Source organism: Wasmannia auropunctata, unplaced genomic scaffold (assembly GCF_000956235.1).
Source record: "Wasmannia auropunctata unplaced genomic scaffold, wasmannia.A_1.0 LD336078.1, whole genome shotgun sequence".
NCBI classification, from domain to species: domain Eukaryota; kingdom Metazoa; phylum Arthropoda; class Insecta; order Hymenoptera; family Formicidae; genus Wasmannia; species Wasmannia auropunctata.
In genome coordinates, this window is record NW_012026812.1 from 4,150,623 (window position 1) to 4,178,164 (window position 27,542).

General features: G+C 43.1%; 1 protein-coding gene across 5 annotated transcripts in view; it reads left to right on the forward strand.

Moving 5' to 3' along the window:
- Positions 1-27,542, forward strand: part of LOC105449013 — a 201,004-nt gene that overhangs the window by 102,801 nt on the left and 70,661 nt on the right. For 4 of the 5 annotated variants that reach the window (XM_011687975.1, XM_011687974.1, XM_011687978.1 and 1 more), the window contains one exon: positions 726-837. In XM_011687975.1, coding sequence (XP_011686277.1) covers positions 732-837 — 106 coding nt within the window. In that variant the 5' untranslated portion in view covers positions 726-731. Of the gene's footprint in view, positions 1-179; positions 623-725; positions 838-27,542 lie in introns of those variants that run through there. The other variant, XM_011687976.1, reaches the window with a different exon arrangement.

The following is a 27,542-nucleotide window of genomic DNA, read 5'->3' on the forward strand; positions in this document are numbered from 1 at the left end:
AGCGAGCGACCGAGAGAGAGAGAGAGAGAGAGAGAGAGAGAGAGAGAGAAAGAGAGAGAGAGAAACCCAGGCGAGCGAGAGGGGGATTACTACGGTGCCGCTGCTGGCCGCGCGCGCGAGGGTGGGAGACGGCACCCCGTGCTCTGAAGCCCGTAGGCCGCACCGCCGCCGCCACTACTCCGCACACGCGATCGTCGTGGGGCACGGACGCACGTTCTCTCTTTCTATCCATCCCCGAATGCCTCCTCGCCGCTGCCACCCGCTATTTCCGCGCGACGCGTGCTCGCCGCACGATCGAGACGCGTGTGCCTCGTGAGTGTCGTCGTGACTCGCCGTGAGAGGGTTGATAAGTGCGCGCCGAGCGCGGTACCCCAGTGCCTCGGGTTGGCAAAAAACGGTTCGGTGATAAAAAAAAACGAAATAAAAAAAGAAACGAAAGAAGAAAAGAAATAAAAGACAGCGGACGCGGACGATTGCTTGTCGACCGAATACTTGTTCGATGACATAATATGTTGCTACGACTCGACTGGATTATCAAGTGAATTGTTTCAATGTGAACCACGCGCGAGGGTGGATTGTGTGTGGCAAGAGAGAACCGGAGTATAGTGCATCATAAGCGCGGGTTGGTTTTCGATCGCCCACGCTAACGATCTCGCGCGTGCAGTTCTCGAGCCCACGCAACTTCTCACTAATTCACGATTCTCTTCTCTCGTTTCTTCCCTCAGAGTTGAATGACTGCAGTCGGAGGCGGCAAGAAATCAGCCCAGATCATCATGGATTGGACTCGGGGAATCGGTTTGACCGGCTTGTTATTGTTCTGCCTCGGACGGATCGGGGGTAAGTGCAGTGTTATTTTGTATATATGTGTGTGTGTGTGTGTGTATGTGTATTCCCATTGGTTTTTGCATCGTGGACCCGGCGCTTTGGCCTCGTGCGCTGACGCATGAATCGGGGCCTTTGTCAAACGAGAGGCTCCACCGCCGCCGTTGCCGCCGCCGCCGCCGCCGCCGCCGCCGCCGCCGCCGCCGCCGCCGTCGTCGCTACCGCTGCTGCCGCAGCCGTGCTGCTCGATCGATTCGATTAATCGCCGACGATCCGCGTCGGGAATGCGCGGCGTTTCGGACATCCGCCGGGGCCTGGCCGTCGCGCGACGCTATTTTGCTTTTGTTCGTAAACGCGAACGTCGATGGCCTATTTGCGGGCCAGCTATTATGAACGGGTGCAACGGCTGACGATAACGCGCGCACGTTGAGCCGCTGCTATCTGAAGGTAGCAATCGCAAATTGTTCCACAACAGGGGTCAACACTTATCATCCCCTAGCTCCTAGTTGTTCGACACAACTGTCTTCCACGATAAATTCTTTGATGGCACTTTTATACCGTCAGTGCGTTTCGCTCGGTTATCCTTAAACTTCAGAGACGTCGTTTCCCCGTTTAACTTTCGTAATTTTTGACTTCAACTAGAATATCGCGTCTACACAGTCTCACCTAAATTCTCGCCATCCCTCGGCGCACTGGCGCAGAGTTTTTTTCCGGAGCCTATGCTATTTTCTCGCTTCCCTGTTCTTGAAATTGGGAAAGTTATGAAATAGGAGAGATATAGTTTGGAAAGGCGCGCTGAGCGCTGCGTTCAGGGATATTACTGATTCTTGCCGCACTAGCCGTTCGAAAGTAGTCATACATTTATTCTGCCACGACGAAAATGACATTCTATTGGTAATAACTAAAAGTGCTGACTTTCTGAATTTTTAAGCAACCTCCCCCACCCTCTATTCGTGTGACTTATGCATTCGAGTCTGCAAAGTGTAACTTTCGAATACTTAAAGTATTGGAAATGATTTAAGAAGCGATAAAGTACTTTCGGATCCGCGAGAACCATCTAAAAGGTACTATCATCCCGATATGATCTTTGTTTAAAAAACAAATTGCGAGGATCTACGATATAAAATTTTGGACGAGTTAGAACGAGGAACATTTTGCAGATGTCTTCACATATTGAATTTTAAACGATCTTAAGTCAAAACTGTTGTATATTACAGGAGCTTATATATTACACAAAGTTCAAGACAAAAGTCGGCTGTTAGTCGTATTGAAATCTGTAAAAAAGATCGAAATATCAAATCGATCATTTACAACGTTTCTTCTCTTAATACTTAAGTAGTCGCGCTGGTGTACCAAAATACGTTATATTCTAATAAAACTGTATAAAAAAATAACTGATAACACCCGAGCGAATATACGAATCGATAAGACTTATCCTCTTCTGGAAATTCTCTCTAGAAATATTCGTTTCGGAATTGAGTTAATCTTTACTTTTAATACCAGGACATTTATTATTTAGTTACAATTATTTTGATACAAAATTCTCTCGCTATAAAGCGAAGATCCATCTCGTCCTTTTAATAGAGCAAACCAATTTCCGACCTAAGTCTTCTATCCATTTTTACCAATGTAGATTAACTTTAATCTCGGTTTAACTTACTTTTTATCTTCTTCTAGTTCTAAGAATTAGAAAAAGATAACGAATAAATTAAACCGAGATTAAAATTAATCTACATTGATGATAGAAATGGGTTTTCTTCGAATAGAGCTTAGTCAAGTAGGTTATTTTCTACTTATTTCAATATTCGAAAAAGTTTAAAATATTACGGTGCATCTCGTTCGTAACAGTACTTTCCTTCCATCTAACCTTCTGATTGTGAGTGATTTTTTAGTTGTAGAATAGCAACGGTGTTTCCATGTTATATTGCCTGTAGCGAAATTCATGTATTTCTTTGTTTATTATGCTACAGATAATCCTATCCTATGAACAAATTTAATATATTTTTATGAGTTGCAATAACATTTAAAACAATTAAATCGTAAAATTGCATAAATTTATTATGTATACGGTGTTTATTGTTTTGTCTCTGTTTTCTGATAATATTACTGAAATTATAATTTAAAAAAACAATATTTGAAATTTTTGACAGCACAGAAATATAAAAATTAATATTTACAGTTATTAAATAATCTTTTTTATTTATTGATTCGGTGTTTCATATTTCCATTTCATTTTGTTGTGCCAGTTTTTCTGTTTGGCATTAACTTATACGTATGTTAATGTTATGATTTATTTTCAATATAAATGTAATATTAAAATTTAAAAAAACGGACATAATTGTTGCACTATCAATTGCACGATAAACATATATATATATATATATATATATATATATATATATATATATATTATATTTGAGTGTCTCAAGAATGAAAGTTAGCATTAATACAAAGTAGGATCTCAGAAAATTAAAAAAGAAAAACGAAAACAAGAAAACTCTAATCATCATGCAGATACAATATTATTCCCTTGACATACGGAGTGTGCCGCGCAATCGTGACAGTTGCTCGCACGATCACTTAAAGATTAAATGCGCGCACACGCGCATACACGTAAAATATGCGAGCTCACAAGAGACATTGTCGGTAGAATATTTGATTTACAGTAGATGTAAAATGCGTGAAAAAATAGATGACAGCGGCAACTAAGCGACCGGATAAAAAGTATGTCGTTATTTTTTGCTCTCTTTCCGTCTGGGTTCCCTTCCCATTGCATAATTCTCGGTACATCTGCAGCCTCCGGCATTTTTTCAACACTCTTCAATTTGCGAAACGATTGCAGTATATGAGATATGCATTTCCGAGAACTCGTGCTCATCTATACTCTCTCGATTTGCACCACCCTCGTTGCACCCTAGCTCGCGCTACACGCGCTCCCACGCCACTCATTCCGAAACTCATTTCGCGATATGGGATAAACAACGCATTGTCGGAAAACACGAATGAAGCTCGAATGAACGAACGTATCTCCACCGCGCTGCCGTACGATCCAATTACCACCGGTGGTGTGTCGCGATTGCGTATCAGCTATGCTTAATTTAACGGGGTTTTGATATTGTTGCTTAATTATCGATATCTACTTGAAAAGTACGAACATTATCCACTATCGCTCAGTTAATTTGAGAGAAAATAGATTAAAAGATAAACGCGTACATACAATGTAAAGAAGCGATATTTTTAAATGTGCAAGGTGTACATCTCGCACAGGGTAAAATATCTCGTATATAGAATTGTCATCCACGAGTAGAATTTTCATATAAAAATTTTTAAAACTACAACTTACATACTTGGACACATACAAAAATGCGTATAGGTTAGTAAAAATTAGTCAAAACAGTCAATTACTTCACGTCTGACCAATTATGTAATTAATTTTTCTCCTCATTCGACTATAATTGGTCAATTTCTTATAGTTTAAGGTTTACTACACATATTAGTCGATCGGAACTAATACAGGGTAGCGCGGGAGGAGTCAAAGCAAAATGTTGCTTGAAAATTCCCTGAAATTCCAGTCGTTTTCGTAAAATCACCTCGGACGTTCTCTAAAAGGGGAATAGTATTCGGAACAAGAACGGATGGCAACTCTATCCATGAGAGATCTCCCTTTTAGACACAAATTGATCCCTGACTAACGTAAGGGATACGAAGTGTCGGTGATTAAAATGCTCGGTAGCGAAGTAACGATACTTAAATGATTGCCTTACACGGTCGACTTAACTTTGTTCATCGTGCCGCGTTCTCTCCCGCCGGGGGTTAATAAAAGTAACGAAACGCTACAACATCAAGGGTTACGCGCGATCCTCGTGCGAGATATCGACGGGTAAAAAAAATTTGTCGCGCGTGAGATCGATAAGAACTGCGGAGGGAAGGGGAAAATACGTGTCCCATCAATGAGAAAACTGGGGTTATTCTCCGTGGGGGTTACACACTTCGCGTAACCCTACGTACAGGCGTATCGCAGCAGGTATATGTATGTACGTACGTACATTTATCGTGTATGAACTTCAATTTCGTGATGGAAGTGGATTAATACAATTTAATGGCATCTCGGGAGAATTATATGCGCGTCGACATCTCGTACCTCGATCTGCCTACAAATACGCGAACATATACACGTATGTATGCATCCGTAAGTGTGTGTACGTGTGTGTATGTGCGCGCATACGCAGGCCCCCGAGATGTATATCGGGGCTGTGGAAGAGAGGGGGACACTAGTACTCGGTGTGCTTAATGATAATGGGGATAATAATAATTTAATTTAACACTCCGCGAGAGAAGGAGGTCGCGCTCTCGCATTGAACCGCCCCGCCGGTCCTCTCCGCTTCCCCGTTTCTCTCCCCCCTCCTCTCCTCACCAAAATTCTTCCCTCGCAGGGTGCAGTATGCAAATATCAAAGAGTTTTGCGTCCTCCGTCTCTCCATTTCTCTGACATCGCTCAGCTTTGGTATTAATCTTTCCTCTTATTTATCTTGACTGTTTGTTTCCCAAGTCTTTTACGACTATAGCTCTTCGTAGCTCTTTATCTCATACACTGTCCCGCGTAATTTTTGTTACGATCCTTGGGAGATTCACTTCAGAAGGCAATTAATTCGCATTTATTCGTGTATCTTTTCGCTTGTCTTTTATTCAACGGAATTTACGCTCCGTTTCTCTCCCTCCTGCCTCTGTTGACATTATTTATTGCATACATTCTTTGGCAGTCACAATGAGTGCATTCGATCTTTATTTTTATGCGACAATAACGAGGTAATTGTTTTTTCAATATTGTCCAATGTTGTCGGAGATAATTATTTGTGTGAGCTTTTAAGAGATTGAATTGATCTTGGAGTGTTAATAAATTGAATTTTTTTTCCTTTCTTTCTTTCTCTCTTCTTCGTTTTTACTCTCTATCTTACGTAATGATAATAATACGAAGAACCGCGTTTGTCATTACCTAATGTGCCCTCTTATAATAATCTGCTTACGTATGTCGCTTTTGCGTTCTAATTTTATGACTTTATGTTTCCCCAGCGTTTTTAGGGACTTAGGACGCCTAGAGAGCGTATAGTAAATATCTCTCTTTCCCTCTTTCCTTCCTATTTCTCTTTTTTTCTTTCCTATTCTCCATTTTCTTTTTCACGGACTATAGCAACTCACGTAGGACGAAGATAAAAAATGCGTATGTACGGTCGCGAAAGGAAAAAAAAAAAGAAACGGTCGCGCGCGCTTATGAGAAATGCAAACGACATCGCGAGATCCGAGGAACGACTGTCACGGTCGCGTTCATTTCTGCTTCTATTTCCATACGCTCGTGTACGCTTGCGGCGCGGAAAATATGAAGTCGCGTCGCGACCCCCGAGAAAAGAGAAGAAGGCGTGCAAAGGACGCGTAATACTACGTGTCTAACCGCCCTTTCCTGGACTCTTAACCGAGGCCACTGTGCTACCAATTTTTCAACGCCGTATTTTTCTGACGATCAGATATCTGCCGCATATTATTCGACGTCCGCAACACACGAGATTTCGAATAAATCCGTTTCCGCGCTTCCAAAGTCGTCCATCGTACTAATAAATCGTTCATCCGGATGATCGTATGGTATTTCTATAATAGATATTAATTGAACGCTTTACTTTTAGTTTGAATTCAATGTCGTTTAATTTGCTGTTCGAAAACTTTCTTTTATCACGAGATAATGTATTCTTTCACGTTCACTTTCGAAGCGGAATCGAGGAGCGACACACTCGCGACACAGGAAGTAAAATTCAATTCGCACACATTCGCAGTTTCAATCCTCCATGGATATTTCTGAATCACTCATTGTCAGATATAGAGGCCACTTATTAATTAATTCACTGCCCATGAATACCATTTCCTATACGGGTTAAGTAAACATGGAAACGGTAGCGTTTCAGTACGTTTCTGTTTGCTCGATTGTTGAATCGGCAAGGTTGAAAGCCGCGACCGCGATGGCGCATAAACCGGCATGGCGCGTACGCGGGTGGTTGGTGAGAGAGCGAAAAACCGGACGTCGGCGCTGCGCCGAGGGGGGTTAACGACGCGCTGCGGCGGTGGCGGCGGTGGCGGCGGCAGCGTCCGTTGTTACCGTTGTTACTATCAGCGAAATTACGATACCCAACGGGCGAGTTGACCGCGGCGAACTGCCGATCCCCGCGCGATAGTTTCGCGATGGTAACGCGCTATTCCGTTTAAATCCCATGAGCGTATCGTCGTCCGCCGCGCCGAGTTCGAAAAATCGCGACGTGTCGCGCGGATATCGCGACGATATCGCGCGAGAGACGCCCAGGCATTACGTTGACTTGTATCGTGGCCGGAAATTGCGCGTGCCGCCAACGAGAATGCGAGAGACGCTCGGCAGATGTACCATCGAAATCGTGGAACGACATTTAATCTCGTGCCAGTGGAAGAGCTAGAGAAATACACGGCTGCACCCGTATCCATTTGCCGATTTTTACGACTCTCCGAGAAGCTCGCGAATTGTGAAACATCGGGGATTTGTCATATTTCTATTGTATCTTGTATCGTTTATTTTTTGTTTCTTCGCGGAAGAAGAAGAAATCGTACTCTCAAATTTAATGCTAATACGCATCTTAAAACACTGCGTAAAGAACCCATCACAATGATATTATAGCCCGATTTTCTAGTTAACTTTATATGGTTTAGGCTTAATCTATAATGATAATGAAAAATTTTATCTTTTCTCTATGGTTAATCATTAAACAATTATAAACTAATGGTTTTGTAGTGGTAATTTTAAAACTATAGATAGAAGAATACAATTTTTACATTTTTATTGAGGAAAGAGCGGGAGTAATTGGTTATTTCTTATGCTGTTATTGTGTGTAAGTAGCAACTGTAGCAGTCGTATATCGTTAAATATGTCGCTGTACAGATGATAATCTCGTAATATTTGAGGAACGAGCTAGCCCCCCGGGCATCGAGATCGTTGGTCGTCTATAGGTTCGCCGTCGTTCGGGTTTTAATTGCCGGCCGTAAAGGTAGTTTGAGTAGTCGAAGTGCCGCAATCAACTTAACGAGGCAACTTTTACGCTCATGAAGAGGTATATTATCCCGCGAACTACATTATATTATATTATTCCGTCTGCGTATTCGGCCGCGCGCGAGCATTATTTTCGCTCATGGTTTACGCGCGAGACGCCGCGCTCGTTCGTAACCCCCTCGTGGTGACACCTCCCCGCGCCGTTGCTAACAAAAGTGTCTCTAGACCCGACTATCTGGATCGTCTTTCCGAGCGTATAAGGGCGTTCTCCAAGTTTATCCGCACGTTCTCTCATCCGCGCGCCGCGCGCCGGATTCTTCGGCCAACTTTTGGGACCGACTCTCTCCCTCTCGCAGGAAAATTCGGATTCAACACCATCTGCGTGCCACTCGAAACTTTTTGATACTCGACATTAAATATCTTCGTAAGTCTCAAATTAAAGTTCCATTTAAAGTTAAATTTGCTCGCGAAATTAAAAGCGATGGACAAGTTATCGTTACGTACATTCGCACGCCTCCTCGGAGTTTAATCGGGCAGAATTTCTATTTTCCCCCGCATATTGCTTGGTTACGGAAAAAACTAGGATAGTTGATAAAAATTAGTCGACAAGTTTGTCCCCCCGAGATGTCATAAGGCGGAAAACTGTGACGGCATTATCCTCTAACCGCGCTAAACATTCAGACGTACGGGTATTATTTCACAAGCGTAGTTACGTTCAATTAAGCGATTAAAAGCGGCCGACGAGCTGCGTCGCGTAATGCATTTTAACAATCTATAAAAGTTAATTTTATGTGGAGTCCCTCTCTCTCCCCGCTGCGCCGCGAGCTCGTTACCAGGGCGCACGCGATAGAAACGGACCAATATACCTGTCGCTCCTCTTATCGTCGACGTTATTGCCATTTCTCGCTATAAATTGGGATCTTAATAATACAAACGGAAAGAAAGAAACATTCGCTTCGATCACATAAATAGTAGAATCATCGGTTCTTCTCTCCGTCTTTTCCGAAATTAAGGGCCCACATTGAATATTTTTGCATATTAATAACATACGATAACATAAAATTATTTGCAGTTAAATTATTAATTATCCGAAACCCGAAACTTAAGACGACGACATATACATAGGTGAAATGGACTGATTTTTGCCTCCAAAGTGACAGATAAAAGTGGTATTTTTTTTTTTGTAGTTTTTGGGTTCCTGAACTTGATTCTGATCTTCAAAAATTTAAATCTATCTTTAACTTATCAAAAATTTTATTTATTAATGTAAATTATTATTATTGAGCTTCACGAACGTATGAATCTGTGTTTTCTTGTTAATAAAACATGGAAACGTTATATCTCCCTTATCATTGGTCTCTCAGTCACGCGTGCACCACGCTTTCATATTTTGGTCGGGGACAATCTCTTTGAAGACATTTTTGAATGGATCAAACACACAGTAATTCGAGAGAACGAATAATTACCATCTGTTTGGTCCTCTCAAAAATATCTTAAAAGATTATGTGGTGAAATAAATGTGGCTGAGAGACTATCAAAAACATTTTATTCAGAAACTCGTGTATTGATGAACCAAGTGTGTTGAAAAACAGAGAGATTATGTTGGAAAATAATGTAAATTACATTATTATTAATTCATCCTTGCATAATATTTTTATATTTTCCAACAATACAGCAACATTTTCTTCTCTTAACAACTCTTCTCTTGACGACATGTACTATAATTATTTTTTAGATATGTGTATTTTAAACAGAGATTTTTTTACATATTTTTTTTAAAGTAACATTTTTTAAACATTTCTTAATATTCTTCTTAATACTTTTTTTTATTAATTTGATGCTATACAATAGAGCAAATAATATCAATACAATTTCCATTTGTAATTTAATGTTAAGATATTGAAGGTAGCCTATTTTAATGACGAAACAATTGTATTCTCCAGACTTCTATGCTTGTCACTTTGGATTTTGGAAACTAAAAACCTGCTTTCTATTTATTATAATTATTTTAATTGTTAATTTCAAATTTTATATCTCAAAATTGTGATGTACATATTATAGAGAGTATTCATTGCGGAAAAATACAATTAATTAGGAAACGTGGGATTTATGTAATTACAGATCACATAAACGTCGTATAAATTCGTGTAAATTTGTATCATGGTAAGCGACGTAACGCGGACACAATTGCATAATCACGTCTAATGACAGAAATTCCGCGCCAGTCGGACTGCGTCGCGACCCGAGGTACGTAGAAAATTTACGGAAACAATACGGTAATACGTATAATTAGTCACGGAAGACGACGATAAATTTCTCAAAAGCTAGGAACGCTCGATAATCTGCGAATCGTTTGCGAAATCATCTCTAATTTAAATGAATCTTTTACCTCAATTCTAAATTTGTCGCCGGGAAATTCAGAACACCTTGTACAATTACATTTATCACAGAGTAAATTATTTCTTTCCTGCAGAACTAATTTTGCGGCTTTTAACGATAATACACTTTTCCTTTTCTCTTAATTCCCGAAAAATCCTGACTCAGAGGATATGTCTTGTTTAGATAATAATCCTATCGCACGGTGTACCCTCTAGTCCCAGCAAAAATTTACGCCAGAAAAAGGCGGGCGATGCGTCAGCAGCAGTAGTAGCGGCGGCAGCAGCAACAAAAAAAGAGCGTCCGTCTTCACCCACGTCATGCGTCACGCATGCCTCATTATACTTCTAGATAGACTTTTTTCCAGCGTAGGGTGCCCGCCGTTAAACCCTTCGTTCGCCGACCGCGCGACCACTTTCAAGGACAATATCATAAGCGCGCGTGTTTGCGCGTCACCCGCCATCGGGCGGGGGCTCTCGTGTTACCCGTAAATTGACTCGTTTTCAATTAACGACGATTTTAAGCGATTAAAGCGTGCCACGCCACGCCTCCTGCCCCGATGATGACGAGTACCATCTGTCGTGTGTGGGTTTCGAGCGCACGCAGCTTGCGCACGTCGCCGCGCGCCGTGACGTCGGAAACGTGAGTGCTACACAGAAAGATAGGTTTTGCTGAAGTATCTGAAAATTTATTTCGAATTGATAGAGACACTCGCCCTAGATAGTCAGCAAGTTCCAAGTTGAATCGAATCGTGGCTAAGGTAATATTTTCCGCAATGAGTCCTTCGCAGTATTTTAAGATGCTTATTAGCATTATTAATACTGTTAAATTAAAACTCAATTTAATTGGTGATCTTACTATACTATCTTAAATTTATGATTGCGTCCGATACTAATTGACGCAATGAAGTCAATAAATAATCGAAAGAATGTATTGAAAATTTACATAAAAATATTATTAGGCAACAAAATCTAGCCTCGACTATTGAAGGCGTTTCTCTATTTAATTGTGTTATTCACTTAGCGGTCTAGTTTAACCTATTATTATCTAAAAATTTAGCTAAATACAGATCTGAATATAATTATGTAAGACGCTCAAGCTGGTTGCTAAAACATCATCATTTTTTGCAGCATTGCTCGTCATGCTTGAGTTTCTTACATAATTATTTTGATGGTCTAACAAAATTATTTTCAGATTTGTATTTTATAGCTAAATTTGTAAATATTCAAACAGCAAAAAGGTTCTTTCTATGTAGATATTGTTTTTAAAAAAATCATTCTTTAAACCTACAAAGAAAAGCTACAGGATTTGACAAGATGGGCCTAACCCAATAAAACCCAGTGGGTTACATATACGCTGTCACAAACTCAAACTGTTCTTCCGAAGAACTCGTAAATTGTCGCATTTGGTTTATTGGCCTAAATGACGACCAGAAAATAGTTGCTGGCCACCTTAAGAAATTCACGGAAGGCAAGACGCGAACAATTGTGAGAATCGAGTGCAAGTGTCGTGGTGATACCGACTCGTTCCCGTTAATTTTCAAGTTTGAGCGTGTCGCAGCCGTAGACGAATTGTCTGAAATTGTTTTGATTAAAGCAATGCCATATCCGTCGTAAATTAATACAATGCACTAATTGCCCTCACTGATATGATCCCCCATAGATACAATTGGGTACAACTCACGGAACAATTTCCTTTCATCTCGATATTTCTCCCTAATTGTCCCGTCGCGAAACTTGGCGTTCCACAAACTCTAATGCTATTCGAAACCATCGTTGCAAAAATAAAGCCATGTTTGCGTCGCTAAATTTGACTGTGCGAAAATCACGACGCATTTCCATCAATCAACAAAATCATAATTTTATCAATATTGGTACAGTAATATCGTTTACGCATACAAAATATGCATGACATACAAACACGTGCACGAATTAAAATAATTTTTAAGGTATCTAATGTTGTTTTTTTTTCTTTTTACTTTCAAAAGAGACTAAATTTTGCTTCAAGATTTTTCCTTGCTCCTCGCTCCTGCCTCATTGCACGCCGCTAATGCTTTATCTCATATCGGCCTCTCGATATCCTATACTTATACTTCATAATGCTCGACTCGCGCCATCTCATCGCTCGTAAACGCTCGTATAACGGTCGCGAGGGCGTCTCGCCGTGCTATCCGTCGTCGCAGTAAGCGTCGCAGCGCGACGCGGTATCGTATCGTTATCATAACCGATTCGCGGATACCATCACCTCTCTTTCTCTCCCTCGTGGTAATATTCCTCTTTTTGGGGCGGGGGTGCGGGAGGCGTAACTCGGTAATGGCCGCGGCGTCGTTCGAACATTTCCCTTAATCAAGCGGCGGTCGCGTACCGCGATTTAACGCGCCGCACGAATATACATATGTATGTGTGTATACTCGCGCGCGAGAGCGAGACATAGTATACCCCGATGTTTTACCGCGACGTTTACCACTTTTACGTTTATATCCGTACTATCGCGGCACGGCAGAAACGGGGTGGAGGAGAGCGAGTGGTGTGGTAGGATAGGAATCGGGCAGCGCGGGTTAGCGGAGGGATAAATCCGCGCCGCGTCGCGCGACTCCGTCCGGGCGTTTACACGCGTGGACGAAGCGGAGCGGAGTGAAGCAGAGTGAAGCGGAGCGGCATGGTAACGCTACAGCACGTCCATGCCCGCCCCGACTACGGCGGCTTAGTGCGTGTAGCGCGACCATAAACAACCGTGCAACTTTCACGAGGACTTTACCGTGGCCATTACAGCGACCCATTTCCCGACGCAGTTCATGAGCGAGCGCGTCTCTTTCCCGTCGGCTGCTTCGCTCGCTCGCTCGCTCACTCGCTGGCGCGCGCGCGCGCGACCTAAGCTTCGTAAGATAATTGTTCATCAGGGGTTGAGTGTCAGCCGCGAGCTCACGTTAGTGCCGGCCGCACGCGAAATGGCGCGTCGTTATATCTGCGAAACTATCACGCGTACCCGAGAGGGATCGGGATGGCGCGCGACAATGCACTCTCGCCGTTGTAATCTCGCTTCGGAGGAGAGGAGACGATAGTGCGCTTCCTGTTTCTCGGGATTCGTCGCCGTGTTACACGCATTCCTCCAAAGGTCGGTCCGTATACTCGGAGACATCGACGCGAAATACCCCGGATGCCACCTATTTCCAACGTTTCGCACTCTACCCGTTGTTATCAATCGGGAGACGCCTATACAAGATATCTCGATATTTTCAACCACCTGTCTTTGGCTTGGTTTCGATACATCGCCTTCCCGATAACGGCTATACTGAAGCTCGTACTATAGCTTTTGGAGCTGTTGCACGTGCCGCAAATGCGAAAGTATCGATAGCCTGCCTAACGCCCGCGGGGCGCCCGCACCGCGCGCGCGAGAATCGCCTTTCATGAATCACCGCGTATCGCGCCGCGCCAGTCGATCTCGTGTACATCAATTATGCACTTAAGAGGGATCCCCCGCAGCGAACAGATGCGCGCCGATCTCGAAACATCTCGGCGCGAATGTCGGACATTTATGCACCGCGTGAAGACCCCGCCTTTGAAGACCGATTCGCGAGTGACGTGCGCCTATCGCGGATCTTTAATGTTAGGTGTGAAAAGCGGTGTATTAGTCAGCAATGTTTCGTGACGAATGTCGCCGTATTGTTCCAGGCGGCAAATTTTCCAAGCGCGCCGCGACGAAATTTACACCGCGCGCGGGGCGTAATTACGCAATTACGATTGTATCCACATTATCGCACGGCACACCGGAGGTAACACGGCGAGTTCCGGTAACCGGCCGGAAATTTACAAGCGGCTACGTGGCTCGTAATTGAATTCTAAGGCTCGTAATTAAGCGTATTCTTCCGTCGCTAGCGTGGCCCGGCGCGGGTCGATCCCATTTGTTTTAATAGCATATTTGCGTCGAATCTCGATGAAGCGATCGGAATTCCGCGCACGCCGTCGCTTAATTTCGGCGCGCTCGTATCGTATATACATGTAAAGTAAAACCGGTCGGGCAAAATCGGACCAAAAATCGAGCTTCCACACGATCATACTCCAGATGAATAAGACATTCCCGCGATTTAATCGGCAACGATTAAAGTCAGCTAATTTATGCGAGATTGTGCCAGGTGACGCAGCGTGTACTCTGAATTCGCACCAACGGCGACGCAAGTCGGAAGTCCCTACCCTTGCACTGGATATCAGCCGGTGCCAGGTGATAAAAATGCGTGTCGTTCTCTCGTCGGCGTTATTAACAGTCACGCCGTTATTACTCTCCGAGTACGCGTGTGCGCCGCGCGCCGTAAAATGTGCCATTAAAAATTTCACAACGTTTTATTATTATGACAGAGTGCATATTGGATGAAATGTGCATCGTGCGCTATATACGGAAGTTTCGAGCGTCTATTTCTGAATACGGAAGGAACGAAGGGAGTCAACGGCTCGATCGGATAATCAAGCCTCGTTTAAACCCGAAGACTTATTGTTAGTTCAATATTGCAGAGCAGCGGACCTGAATCACCCACCGTGGCCGAGCGTTGAAACGCAGCGCACACGATACGGTGCGAACACTCTGCCGGGGCGGTTTAATCTATTCGACGGTTTCCGCAGATCGGTAACCCAGTTTCGCGAGATCGTTATGCCCGAGTAAACTGCATCTTTCATTAAGCTACAACAGCAACTACGTCCTAATTGAACGGCTCTCATTCGATCGGCCGACCCTTTCGATTAATTTAAGCGGCTTCTCGCACAGTGTGCGTACGCGCGCGCACGTCCTAGAGATGGTAACTGGATCCACAAAATTTTACGGATTGTCGGAAAAACTTGGTAAAAACGTGTCAATCATTTAACCGCCGCAGTAATTACCGACTCGAAACAAGAGAAGCAAACAGATTTTCAGCAAATAGGAACTTGAAATGTACATGATAAATTCGCGTTCTGTTGATTGTATTTGTCTGCGAGGGTATTTCTGTTATTTCTATTTTACATTGCGCATAATTGTGTCTTGTGCGGATTCCCCCAACGGAATCGTGTATACTCGAATCCGCAATGATTCCCGAATACTTTATGAAGCATTTTCGTGGAAATCACATTGAAATAATTTTCGCGACGATGGAACAGCTGCACGATAAAATTATGCTGCAATGTAAATCACTAATTTTATTTCGAAACATTAAACGGAAGTTTCGCGCGATTCGCCCGAGAAATGTCGCGAGCCGGCACATTACGTCACGTGTATAGTAACGCACACGACGCAGAAATGTTTCCGGGATTATTCCCGAACCCGCCGCACCGGGGCCGCGCGGGGAGGGTCGAACGAGCACCGCCGGCGATTATTTTGATTACCGGTTGCCGATTGTCGGATACCAGCCGCGCCGGACATTCTGGGCAAAAATGGATGGCGGGACTGTCGGAATCCAAATAGGCTCGTTTAAATTCGAAATTTCTAGCTACTGCCGCCCTCTCCCCCGTCGCCGTTGCCTTTCGTTGCAATTTCGTAAAACGATGCATATGTATAAGCTACGAAACGGCGGATTTAAATGCTGGAAATATTTTTCCCAGTCGGTGTTATAGAGCGTCGCCGCGCGTAAAACTAAATCATCGTGACAAGGTTCTGCGTCTTTAGCGAAGCCCCATGTAATTATCGCGTTCGCGTCGCGCGTCGACTCGCGTAACAATGCAAATGTCACGATTGTTGATTCAAAGAGAATCCGGTGTAAGAGGTGATTATTAGATACGTGATTATTTAAAGAACAATACAATACGTGTGCCTATTTATTTACGGTGTTTGCGGCAATTCAGAAATTCTTTGGAAAAGTAGCTTAACTATATTTAAGACACTCTTTTCCCTTTCTGCGTGTCGCAGTCGTACTGTACGGAGTGCGGTGCGTGAATGCACCGGCACTATACATCGGCGTCACCTCTGCCGGGAATTGAAGGGATCTTGCGCGCTTGAAACTCTCTGATAAGAACTTATGGGGAAGCGAGAATTTGAGTTACAGTACAGGCAGATCTACGAGGATCGACCTGAGGATTTGTTACTTTATGAATGGCATTCTTACGGCTTTAGAATTATTTTTAGAACGTTGCGAGAAGGTGAAAGAATATCGAATAACGATAACTATATTGTGGAAAGATATATGAAGCGACGAATATTTTCGTCTCGTTTATCGGAATGCGATGTCTGTCGAATGTTAAGGGATAAAGGTATTGCCGACGCCCATGTTACTTTGGTCTCGCGTGGGTGCGTGCGTGCCTGTCGGCTTTGTCTGCTTCCGCTTTTTTCCTCTCACGCATGAAGCCTTGGCAGGGGCGATATAAAAACGCTCACGCATGCTGTCATGTCGAAAAGTCGAATATCTAAAACATCGACAAAGTAATATACTATTTTCGGGGCTGATTATAGACCTAACCGCGAAACCGCTGACTGTATAATAAATAAATATTGTTCTTCGATATATTTTTTCCTAATATTTCTTATATCTCTGAAGTAGTACCGTAAGATGGGCTAACTTTGACTCAAATTTTGATAATACCTAAATATCTTAATATCTAAATAAGATGTCTTTAATATGTCGTATGTTACAATTTTGGACATGTATGCTGTTTGGGCATTTTTTAAATTTGAGCTAAAATTATCCTCTGACTTTCGTTATTTATTTCGAAGTCTTTCGTCCTTTCTTCGAAGGCTTCACCGAAGATTATCTAATTTCTTCGACAAATTCGGCCCGCAGATATTCTTCGCGCACGACTAACGACTTCCACCCGTGGGGTGTCTCAGTCGGGCGCGCATCGCGCGACTGACGTCCGTATGTCGCGACATGGTGGTCTGCGCTTCCTCCGTTATCGCCACGCGGATCCCACAGCGAAGCCCCGCATACTCTTGCCGCGTGTGCGAGAAAGCCCACGAATTACTTCCGTGTTTATAAAATAAACGAGAGGAGCGTGGCGAATGGAACAAGGGTGCTTTCTCGCTCTCTTTCCCGCTCCCTCGCTGATCTGCTTTTACACGCGAGGAAACACACCGGGTATGCAACCAGGAAGAGAAAGAGAGAGAGAGAGAAAGAGAAAGATAGAGAGACGACATGGCGCATTTCTAAATGTTTTCCTCGCGGCGGTGTGCCGGCTGTGTTTTCCGCAACAATGGCCCGGACCTGCGCCAAGTGTTATTGACGGAGCCACCGCCATGGTCTCGAACAGAAGGCAGCCCCGACGTGCGATTACCGTGAATTGGGCTGTGCTACGCGATACGGTAATAACAGAGGAAACAAACAGTCGAAAGTGTCCGCGTCTCTCCCTCCTATTTTCGTCAATCGACGACACATTGCGGTGAGTGGCGATCAAAAATGCGGATATAAAATGCGGATATTTTTCAGATATCAATAACATTAAAAATTGAGAGAGATATGCGTAATTCATTAGAACGCGGTGTCCGGGAAAATATCACGCAGTTGATTCTGTGTCGCGTATATACTCGCGTGATACCGTGCGCAACGTTTGTAACACGACGAAATGTAATTCCGACATTGCCGCTTGTCGCACCGGCTATTTGTGGACAAATTTTGAATGCTGATTCCGATTTCGATCATAAAGAATTTATTCGAGCGTCTCCGAATCTGTTATTCCGCAATTGGAGCTACATTCGTTATACCTTGTTAACATTGATTCAATCGCGCCCTGTAAATAACCGAAAATAAATCAGTGCTTTGACCTCGGTGTTTCTCTCTTTCGAGCGACGCGACGCGATGCGACGCGACTGAAGAGGAAATTGCGGCGAATCGAAAGAGTTATTCTATTCTCGCGTAAAGTCTCTCTTTCGGCGACAATTCCTCTTGCAATTAGTTTAATCGCGATTAACGCTACAGAAATAACATTTTTTTCGATCAGTCGAATAAAAAATACATCGGAGCTCCGCGCCGTAAAAGCAGCCCGTCGTTATCGACGAGGCGAGATTTATTTGCATCCGTTTACCGAACAACGTATCTGTGACCATACTTCCTCAATTTATAACTACAGCTATCGAATACAGCGCAAAGTTCGATAATACCCCGATATATTAATGGAAACGTTTTGAGTCGCGCGCTTTGACACGCGGCACAATTCGCGATGAGATGGGACAATTATTACTCGACGTGGTAATTATTAATAACGACGCCAGAAATATCTCGTTTTTTCCGACTAGGTGGATTCGCTGAAATCACGGCGCGAAACTGAGTTTGAACGGCGCGTAGAGTAGCCTTTGAAGTGTATAGCAACGCGATCGCGCTCTTCACTCTTGTCTCGCTTGTAAAAGTAATTTTTTTTTTTTACAAACTAGATACGTGCTTTTATTCGGCGTATCATAAGATACACATACGATACGGTGCGTATTGTGCAATGTTTTTTCTATAACAGGCGACGACCCTCGCGATCGCAGTGACACGTGTGCATGTATATATATATATATATATATATATATATATATGTATATATATATGCGTACACGTGCGCGCGCGTAAATACGGCGCGAAACATCGGTTAAATTTGCACAGGCTAAATAACCAGATCGCGCCGGACGTTACATTAATTATATTATTAGCGGACGAATCATCCGGGACGCGCGGAAATCGCAGACGGGGTAATTTTGCGTGCGCGCGTCCGATTACGGGGCACGCGTATTGTGCATCGGCAGCGGCGGCAGCGGCGGCGCTTGTTGTTGCAAAATATTTGCGAAGGAGAGAGACGTAGCAGCATCGATCGATGCTGCTGCATTTATTGACACGCCGTCGTCGATAACTGCGCTTTTGTAAGCTCTCCCTCGTTCCCTCCCCCTCTCCTCACCTTCGCGTTCTCCCCGGAGTGACAAAGGAGGAAAATTGGCGACAACGAATGCATTGTTTCTCCTACGAAAGGGCCCGCGGTAAATTTGCACCGATTGATTCGCGTTTAATTTATATTTTCTCATTTAACGCCCGTTTAATCGCCCGGCTACACGCCCCCGGAATATGCTGTTTGCCGATTAATAACGCGAGTAAATCAGCGATTGCGCGTTTCGCGTGTTGCGCGAAAATAAAAGCCGCGAAGGAAGAGCGCGTTGGTTAGAAATATTGTCGAGTTATTTTCTTTCAGCGTCAGCGTCGGCGCGAGGTGGTGTGTTTCATTGTATCCGGGATTGGTAATTGAATTTTTCCGAACCGAGACTGAAGAGTGCGAAATTCATCGATAATTCCACCGAGGAGGAGTTTCCCTCAGTAAATCGGCGGAAATGCCCGTAATTCTGGGGCCCCGTTAGGATGTAAATTATACCCGGAGCGATCATCCGTCGAGTTAACTGGATTTTCCTTCTCTCTCTCTCTCTTACCATATTATAGGCAGATGGGTGAATTACGATGGGCGAGAGAGGGACAGTGAGAAATCTAGCGAGAGACGGGGGGAATCATTAAGCGGAGTTAGTCAACCCGGACTCAGGGCTAAATTGCGACAGTCTCATTAACGGCGTGCCGAAAATTGACAGTGTGGACTTACGACGGTCTGTTCCTCGAAACAATAATATCGCACCGACGCACCACCAGCGCGGCGTCGAGATGAGGATTTAACGGGGCATATTTTAATATTTCACCACGCATATTTTAGAACGCGTATTTCTTGCTACGTCACAATCCTTCGCAAAATCAACGATCAATATATTGAGATAGGGAAAAAAATGGCGAATCTGTCAAAGTTTCTATTAGAAGCACATCTCATTATCACATCATGTTCTGGAATTGCAATCATCGCGAATATTGCAAATGAGAGCTCGAAATTATAGGCGGAGCGGTATCGACTACCTATCATCGCGGTAATGCGCAAATATTAATTATTAAATTATTAATATGCACAGGCACTAATTAGTAAATTACCAGTGTGTAAATATCAATTATCAAAGGCGTCACTTGTCTTCCGCATTACATAATCCGTATCATTTATATCACGACTCCGGCCTGACAAGACTCTGCCTCTCTTATCGCGCATACACTTGACATTTTGACGCTTTAAAAAACTACCGATTGACGCAATTGTCGCGCGTATCTATCGTGAAAAAAAATTTGAAACAGCGCGGATAACCCAGATACCCTTCTCCCCTTTGACATCGCGGCCGATATCGCGCGCCGCGAAAAGTAATATCGATATGCTCTTCCGCCACGGATCCCACTGTCGACAGATCGTCGTCGACGTGCAGCGTCCGCTCGCATTAATGGCCGAGGATTACGGTCGCGCAGCCTATTATTATTCATAACGTATTATGACAATTCCATTGTGCTTACGCCGCGGCGTTTTACGACGAGCGGATCGTCCGCGTATTGCCGCGCGGTTATTATTATGTAAAACATCGCGATGCAGCTTAACGTGCGACGGACGCGTTGTATCAACATCGCGCGGAGAAGCTTTAAGTGCTTCCCGCGCACCCTTAAAAGCTCTCTCGTTTCTCTCTCTTTCTCTCTCTCTCTCTCTCTCTCTCTCTCTCTCTCTCTCTCTCGCTCGCGTTCGTCTCCCCGCACACGTTGCACCGAACATATTGTACGCTTCTATAAAAACGTCGTTTTCGGACTTTTTCGACGACCCCGTTATATAAATGGGGACGGGGAAAATAGCCGTGTTGCGAGGCCGCTTTCTCGGATACGCGAAATAGGATCGTGTATCGGAAGCAATCAATTTGGACAAGCCCGGGGTCGCGAGTTTCTCTACGAGCCCTCTAAATAATTTGCGAGCGCACCGATACGCCGCACGGCCGTCCGGTTGTATAACAACCGTCCCGAATCCGTTAATAAAATTTCCGGAGAAGTCGCCGCCGGGTGTTCCGATAAATTCCTAAGTCTCGCCCCGACGGCGGAAATCGTCCCGGGGGCGACGCGCGCACGCCGGAGTCGATCCGCGATCGATGTAACGGCGTTACAAGCACATTTTTGAAATTGCGGGCAGTCACGGGGGAATAATAATTCATGGCGGACTGCATTAAGTGATTACAGAAAATTCGCGATATTTACCTTATGCCATAATATAATTATCATAATATTATCTGACTCTTGTCGCAGAGTATCATTGTACTCTTGTCGGGATTACGTCTGTTTTCGCCTTTGCGCAATGTTCTAATTGTTCTATATTATTGTAACTTTTAATGATGTGAATAATTTTTAACATTGTGGATAATTTTTAAGTGATAATCCGTCACGTGCACACCGTTCTCTTATACAGCAGCGTATAGAAAAGAAGAAGTAAATGAAAATAAGATATCGCTCTATTGACACAAGAAGATAGCGGCACAAGTAAAAAATTAGCATTTTTTTAATAATGAAAAAAATTGACCTTAAAGTCTTTATAGGGTCGATTTCCTTTCGTTACTTGAAAAATACTCATTTTTTACTTGTGTCACTTTCTATCAACGGAGCAATACGTCTCTCATACAACCGCATGAACGTTCATGTACGGTAAAAGCGGTCGTTCAAGCGCGAAAATTTTCATTTTAGATAACAATTCGCATATATGCGTCTTTTACGCTTACCGCTGTCCTCTAATGAAAGGCACTAATAAAACATTGTTAATAAACTGCCGCCTGAAAGTCACAGCGCACGGAGCGTAAAATGGGGATTGTCGGGCTTCGCATCGGCCGCTGCCGCGCGCCGCGCGCTGCTGGTCTTTTGTGTAATGCACACGTCAACAGTATCGCGTGTTTTACGTTATGACGAGCCTGCATCGTTAAGGCGTATTCGTACTGTGCGCGTACCGACGAACAATAAGAGTCTCTCCACCAGTGACGCGTGATTTCCTGCTGTTTGCAGCAATTGTCACCGCCGCTGTTCGCCCGAATTAACAAGGTGGAATTACGGTTACGTTTATTTTCCGAACTCACCGACGCGCGATTTCATTGTTATACGATTAATTACTGAAATATCGTTTTGCGAAACTTGAGCCACTGAAATGGTCACGGATAGCGCTCCAATATTATTCGAGTGAAAATGTTAGGGGGCTATCCCTCGTTTGCTTCCCTTCCCCCGAATTCGCGGTTTCAAAATGCCGATCGCACTGAACACGAATGATTTGATGACTCGCTGGTTTACCGCCTTGTTAGGGACCAGCGTTCGCTCCCTCTCAATCACCATCCGTTTGCATTACGAGGAAATCCATTTATTTCCCTAATGCTCATGTAGCAAAGAATAAAAGGCTGACGGTTTGCTTTTTGTGATATAATTTTCCCAATATAATAATTACGGTATTATAATTTTTCCAATCTAATAATTTTTATAATTACAAATATAATAATTGTGAATTCTTTACAGATTTGGGAAAAGGGGGGTTCTTATAGATGCTTCTTAGCATCAAAAATATCAAATTGCTCGTCAATTCAATATTTTGTTACAGTGGATTCCGGTTTGACGTAAGAACTGTGTTTTAAGACTGACAAAAAAGTGCGGCGCGCGCACTTTTTTGTGTGACTGGATATTAATAATAATAGAAATTATTATACATATCAACAACCGTGTCGGCTCGCATTGACACTGTTATTTCCGATAATAATTGTAATTATAATAACTTTTTTACGTATAAAATTGATTTATGATAAATCGGATAATTATAGAAAGAAAGAAATAAAAAAAATATACATATATGCAATAAATGAGATAATATTGTTGTTATAACGCCTATTTCTGTAATAAAAATACTCAGATAATCAGAGTGCGAGATGGACAGAACGTAAAACGAAACGTGATGTAGAATATAAAAACAGATAAATCGTAGAACTGAAATAGGTAGAACGTAAACAGAAACTAAATAAGAATATCACTCATTTGCTACATTCTACTACACAACGACATAAAGAAAATGACTTTAAATGTTTTTAATTATTAAAATTTCGGAATATTAATCGTGAAATGCAATTTTAGTGTAATAACTGATTGTGAAGGAATAAAAAAGCAAGTCCTTTTTTTTCTTTATGTTTCCATTGTTTCTGTAATCAACTCAAAATTGACAATTTTTTAGTTATGTTGTTGTAGCAAATGAGCGATACGTACAATACTGGTTGAGTCTATAAAAAAAAAAATGAGATTGATAAATTGCGTAACAGTGGAATGAAAGGGGCAAAGCGGGAAAGGGGGAAGACATAATATCTGAAAGTAATGAGTATATAATACTAAAAAACAAGGTATAGGTATAACAATATACTGCGGAGATATTGGTATAATAATATACTGCAGATATAACAAGGAATATATATTTCTCGACGCTTTTTGCAAGGAGATTTGATCCGAACGTGCGTTCGGACAATGTGGATCCGGGTTTTATGTGCCTCGTCACGACAGCTCTATCCTCCCGAGAAAGGGGCGTCCTTTTAAACAATGCACTTTACAATGCGCAACGTCAATAAATATCATAGCCGCGAGGCGCGCCGGAATATTTTCCGGAACGCGGGCGAGCGAGAGCTTGAAATCGCCACCGGCCAGCGCGAATGTTATCGACGGTATACATGGACGCGGCGGCCGATATGTACCGTACAGACTGATAATTGCTCGGTAAATTGTACCCGGCGAAAGCGTAACGTCGTGAATATTTAATCGATATTAAATTTATATTACATTTCGATAACAATTCCCTCGGCGTCGCGTCGGGGCGGCGGCCGACATAATTATTTTACAGCGATCGGCCGATACGAACAGACAACCGCGAATATCGGCTCGATACGATGCGTCGAGATACTCTTCTCTCTTTCTTCCTCTCCCCCACCCCCTCCTCTGTCTTTCTCTCTCCCTCTCATTCTCGCGATCGACATGCGCCGCTGCAGTTTATTGTGTATATCGCGTTACTTGTTTTGTAAACTACACCGAAGAGAAAACTGTCTTCTCTCCATATTACAAAGTACGATATTTATTTCGAAACGCGTTCTAACGAGACATCGATCGTGCGCAAAGTAGGAGAAGAAAAAAGTTCTCTCTGACGTCGGGCGAGAAAGAGAGAGAGAGAGAGAGAGAGATATTTTCTGTACTCTCTGGCGCTGTCGTTTCCCGCTGATTCGACACTCGAGTTTCTCGGGATACTCCGTTGCCTTCGAAGTATGTGTGTGTGTGTGTGTATACATCGAGCGGTGGCAGTCCGAAGTATAATGCTCCTCGACGCAGGGAAAATTGCGTTAAAAAATTAAATTCAATTACCCCGCCCCGCATTCGTAAGCGTTACATCTCGCTTTGTATTTTTATCGCTTTAATATACTTTCCCGCGTAGCCTTCGCGCGACTCAAAGGTAATAATTAGCGACGGTTACTCAAACGCGAGTCGCGACGCCTCGATTGTTCCAAGCCGATATCAAGTGAAATCGATGCCGTTCGCGCGCGCACGATGTTATTTTAAAATCCCATTAGGAGAGGACGACGGCTTGTTTAAACGCGGCAGTGATGTAAATCAGCCTCATCAGCTCATTTTCCCGGGACGCTCATCGCGTCCGCGTATAAATCGCGTAAATTACCCGTTATTTCTATGAAAACCTATCGGCGAATGGAAACGGACGCGAGAGCGAGCGCGAGCGCGTGATGATTGCGCTACATATTGCACAGTAATTACGATTCATTAATGATAATTCGCAGCGGAAGTATCCTCTCGCTCTCGTGAATCCACGTCGGCCAGTCGGTGATGTACGGTCATAACATTTCCTATCGAGAGAGAGAAAGAGACACACATACTCATATAAACACTATATACAGAAGCCCTGCGCGGTATTTTACAAAATCGTTACGTCGAAAACATTTCACCACGACCGGAGGAATGCGTGCGAGAAATACGCGCGTCGTATGTTCCCAGAAATATTTTTCTCGCGAGAGAACGCGCGCGAAACGCACGCGACATTTCGATCGGTATATCTATCGTTACGATGCGGTGTCTCGGAGAGGGAGGATGCTGGAAACGCAATTAAGGGCGGAATCAAGTCCGATCGCGTATGCATCAATTATTGACGAAGATCAATGGCCGAGTGCAGCGACGATACGTTAATGAGAATCGATGACAAATTATAACGTCGCGTTCAACGTTAACTCTCCCCCTTCCCCCACATCCACCGACGTTGCCGCATGCTGTGACACTGTATTACCATAATACACCGTAATACCGCTAATTGCAATTTCCCTCGACTGTCGACGCGCGCGTAGTAATTTTTTTAGCGCGCTTTCTCTCTTTGTGTCCTTTTCTCTATCTCTCTGCTGACAGGCTCTCTCGTTGCCTTTGTGTCGCATCACTGACTTCTATCAAACGGTTCAGGTATTCACCTGATCTACGTTATTTATCTTCATTAGAAATTTTTAAGAGAAAGATTTTTAATTTCACAACTACATACATATTTTATGCTATATACATTGTATAAATATTGACCATTTCTCTTTTCTTCTTTTATTATTACTATCATTATTTTTTGTTAATTCTTTGTTTTTTTTCTATACTTTGTATTACTTTGGTTTTAAATTATATCACATATCAAAAAATATTTTGTGATAATTTCGGTATTTGAAAGAATGCTATTCTGGACCGCATAATAAATAACGCATCTATCTTATCTATCTATAAATATTATATGTCTCGCAATAACCCGCGCGTATAATTCTGCGCGCCAATATCATCCTTTTGACTCTTTGTCGTATCGCGTATTACTTCTCCAGTAATAGCAAGAAACTTTAATCGTAATCCTTTTTTTTATCAGCTGATTGTGTCGATTACGATAACAACGGGTCGACAATTTGGCGTCAACGTCCGGATGTTAAATTATAATTGCTATCGATACGATATACGCCCGTGCAACGGAGCTTTTTTGATGTTAATACACACGCACGATATTACGATCCTACGATAATGTCATGCATCTTTAACGTATCCGCCACCGATATATACGCGCGGACAGCCGTAATTACATTGCGGGGTCACGAGCGCAAAATTCGTATCGGCTATGCGCTCGATTAAATTCCTCTAAACGCGCGCGCGTATTAACGATTTGCGCGACTGTCCCCTCTCTCTCTCTCTCTCTTTTTTATTCTCTCTATGAAAATCATATCGCGCTGGCGCCGACACATATTTTTGCGGTCACGTCTTTGATTATTATTTACCGCGTGCGTCGTAATGCAACCAATAAGCGCAAAGTTGCATTAAAGCCGATGCCTCGCACGACGCAGCGGCGCGGCGCGTCGCGTAGCCGAGAGTGACGCTTATAGCCGGTGAACTGCTATTTTTTTCATCATTGATGCTTTCAGCGGGGGAAAACGCCGATGTCTCCTTCCATCTGACTTATCGCTCCTTTATCGGGAAAAATCAGGCGAGAGCAAAATATTGTGAAAAATAAGAATGACACGAAGCGACTTCCGAGATGTCTATTTTTCTTGGAAACGCTTAGTTTCTATATTACACGAAAAAAGAACATTAAATCTTGACGATCTTCAATCTTAATCAGTCAATTAATTATTAGTATATCTCGAATTTTGTGGTGAGCTTGATAATTAAAAAATTGAAAGCGGGAATTGCGTGAAGCGAAGATTTGTCTCGTGTTTTTAATTATCTAAATTAGTCGACCCACATATTCGGGGATCGAAACGAATTTTCGGAGATTGTATTTTACATGTATTTCTGCACGCGGAGTTTTACGATATTTATCGGGGAATAAAAGAGAGAGGCCTGATGTGCTGTTAATGATAAAATCTGGACGTGGCAAGTGGGTCATTGTGCGAAATTACACGTCGCAGATGTCACGAGAGGCTCGATTTCAACTATTTGCACTGCGATGTATGCACCAGCCATAGCTCATAGAATGAAATTAACGTTGTTATAAGATCAAACACGGTCTGCGGTGGCTTGCAGTGTGCGTGAGCGTGTGTACTTGTATCGCGGTGCACGTCGAGGGGTTAAACACTGCGCTCCGTAGCGTCTTGCGTTTTCTGCAGTAACTCGATCTGCGCGGTCAGTGCTGGCTTGAAATGTTCCGAGACCCTTTACCTTCGGTACACAAAAAAAATATCTATATATATATATATCTAAAGTATCTCTCTAATATATTACATATATCTCCAGGTATCCGATTTCTGATTTTTAATCTCTTTTATAAGCCTATACTAATACCTATATTATTCATTTATTAATTACACAAAACGCGTGTACGAAATGAGACAAATCTTTAAATTGATTGTCTCAATGACAATCAATAACTTGGGGTCTACCCCTTAAACTCCGGACATGCCTCTCGCGCTGCAGTCGATGAAACAGTAGTCGATTGTTCGCCTGCTAATAGCCGTATTATCGCCGATGGTT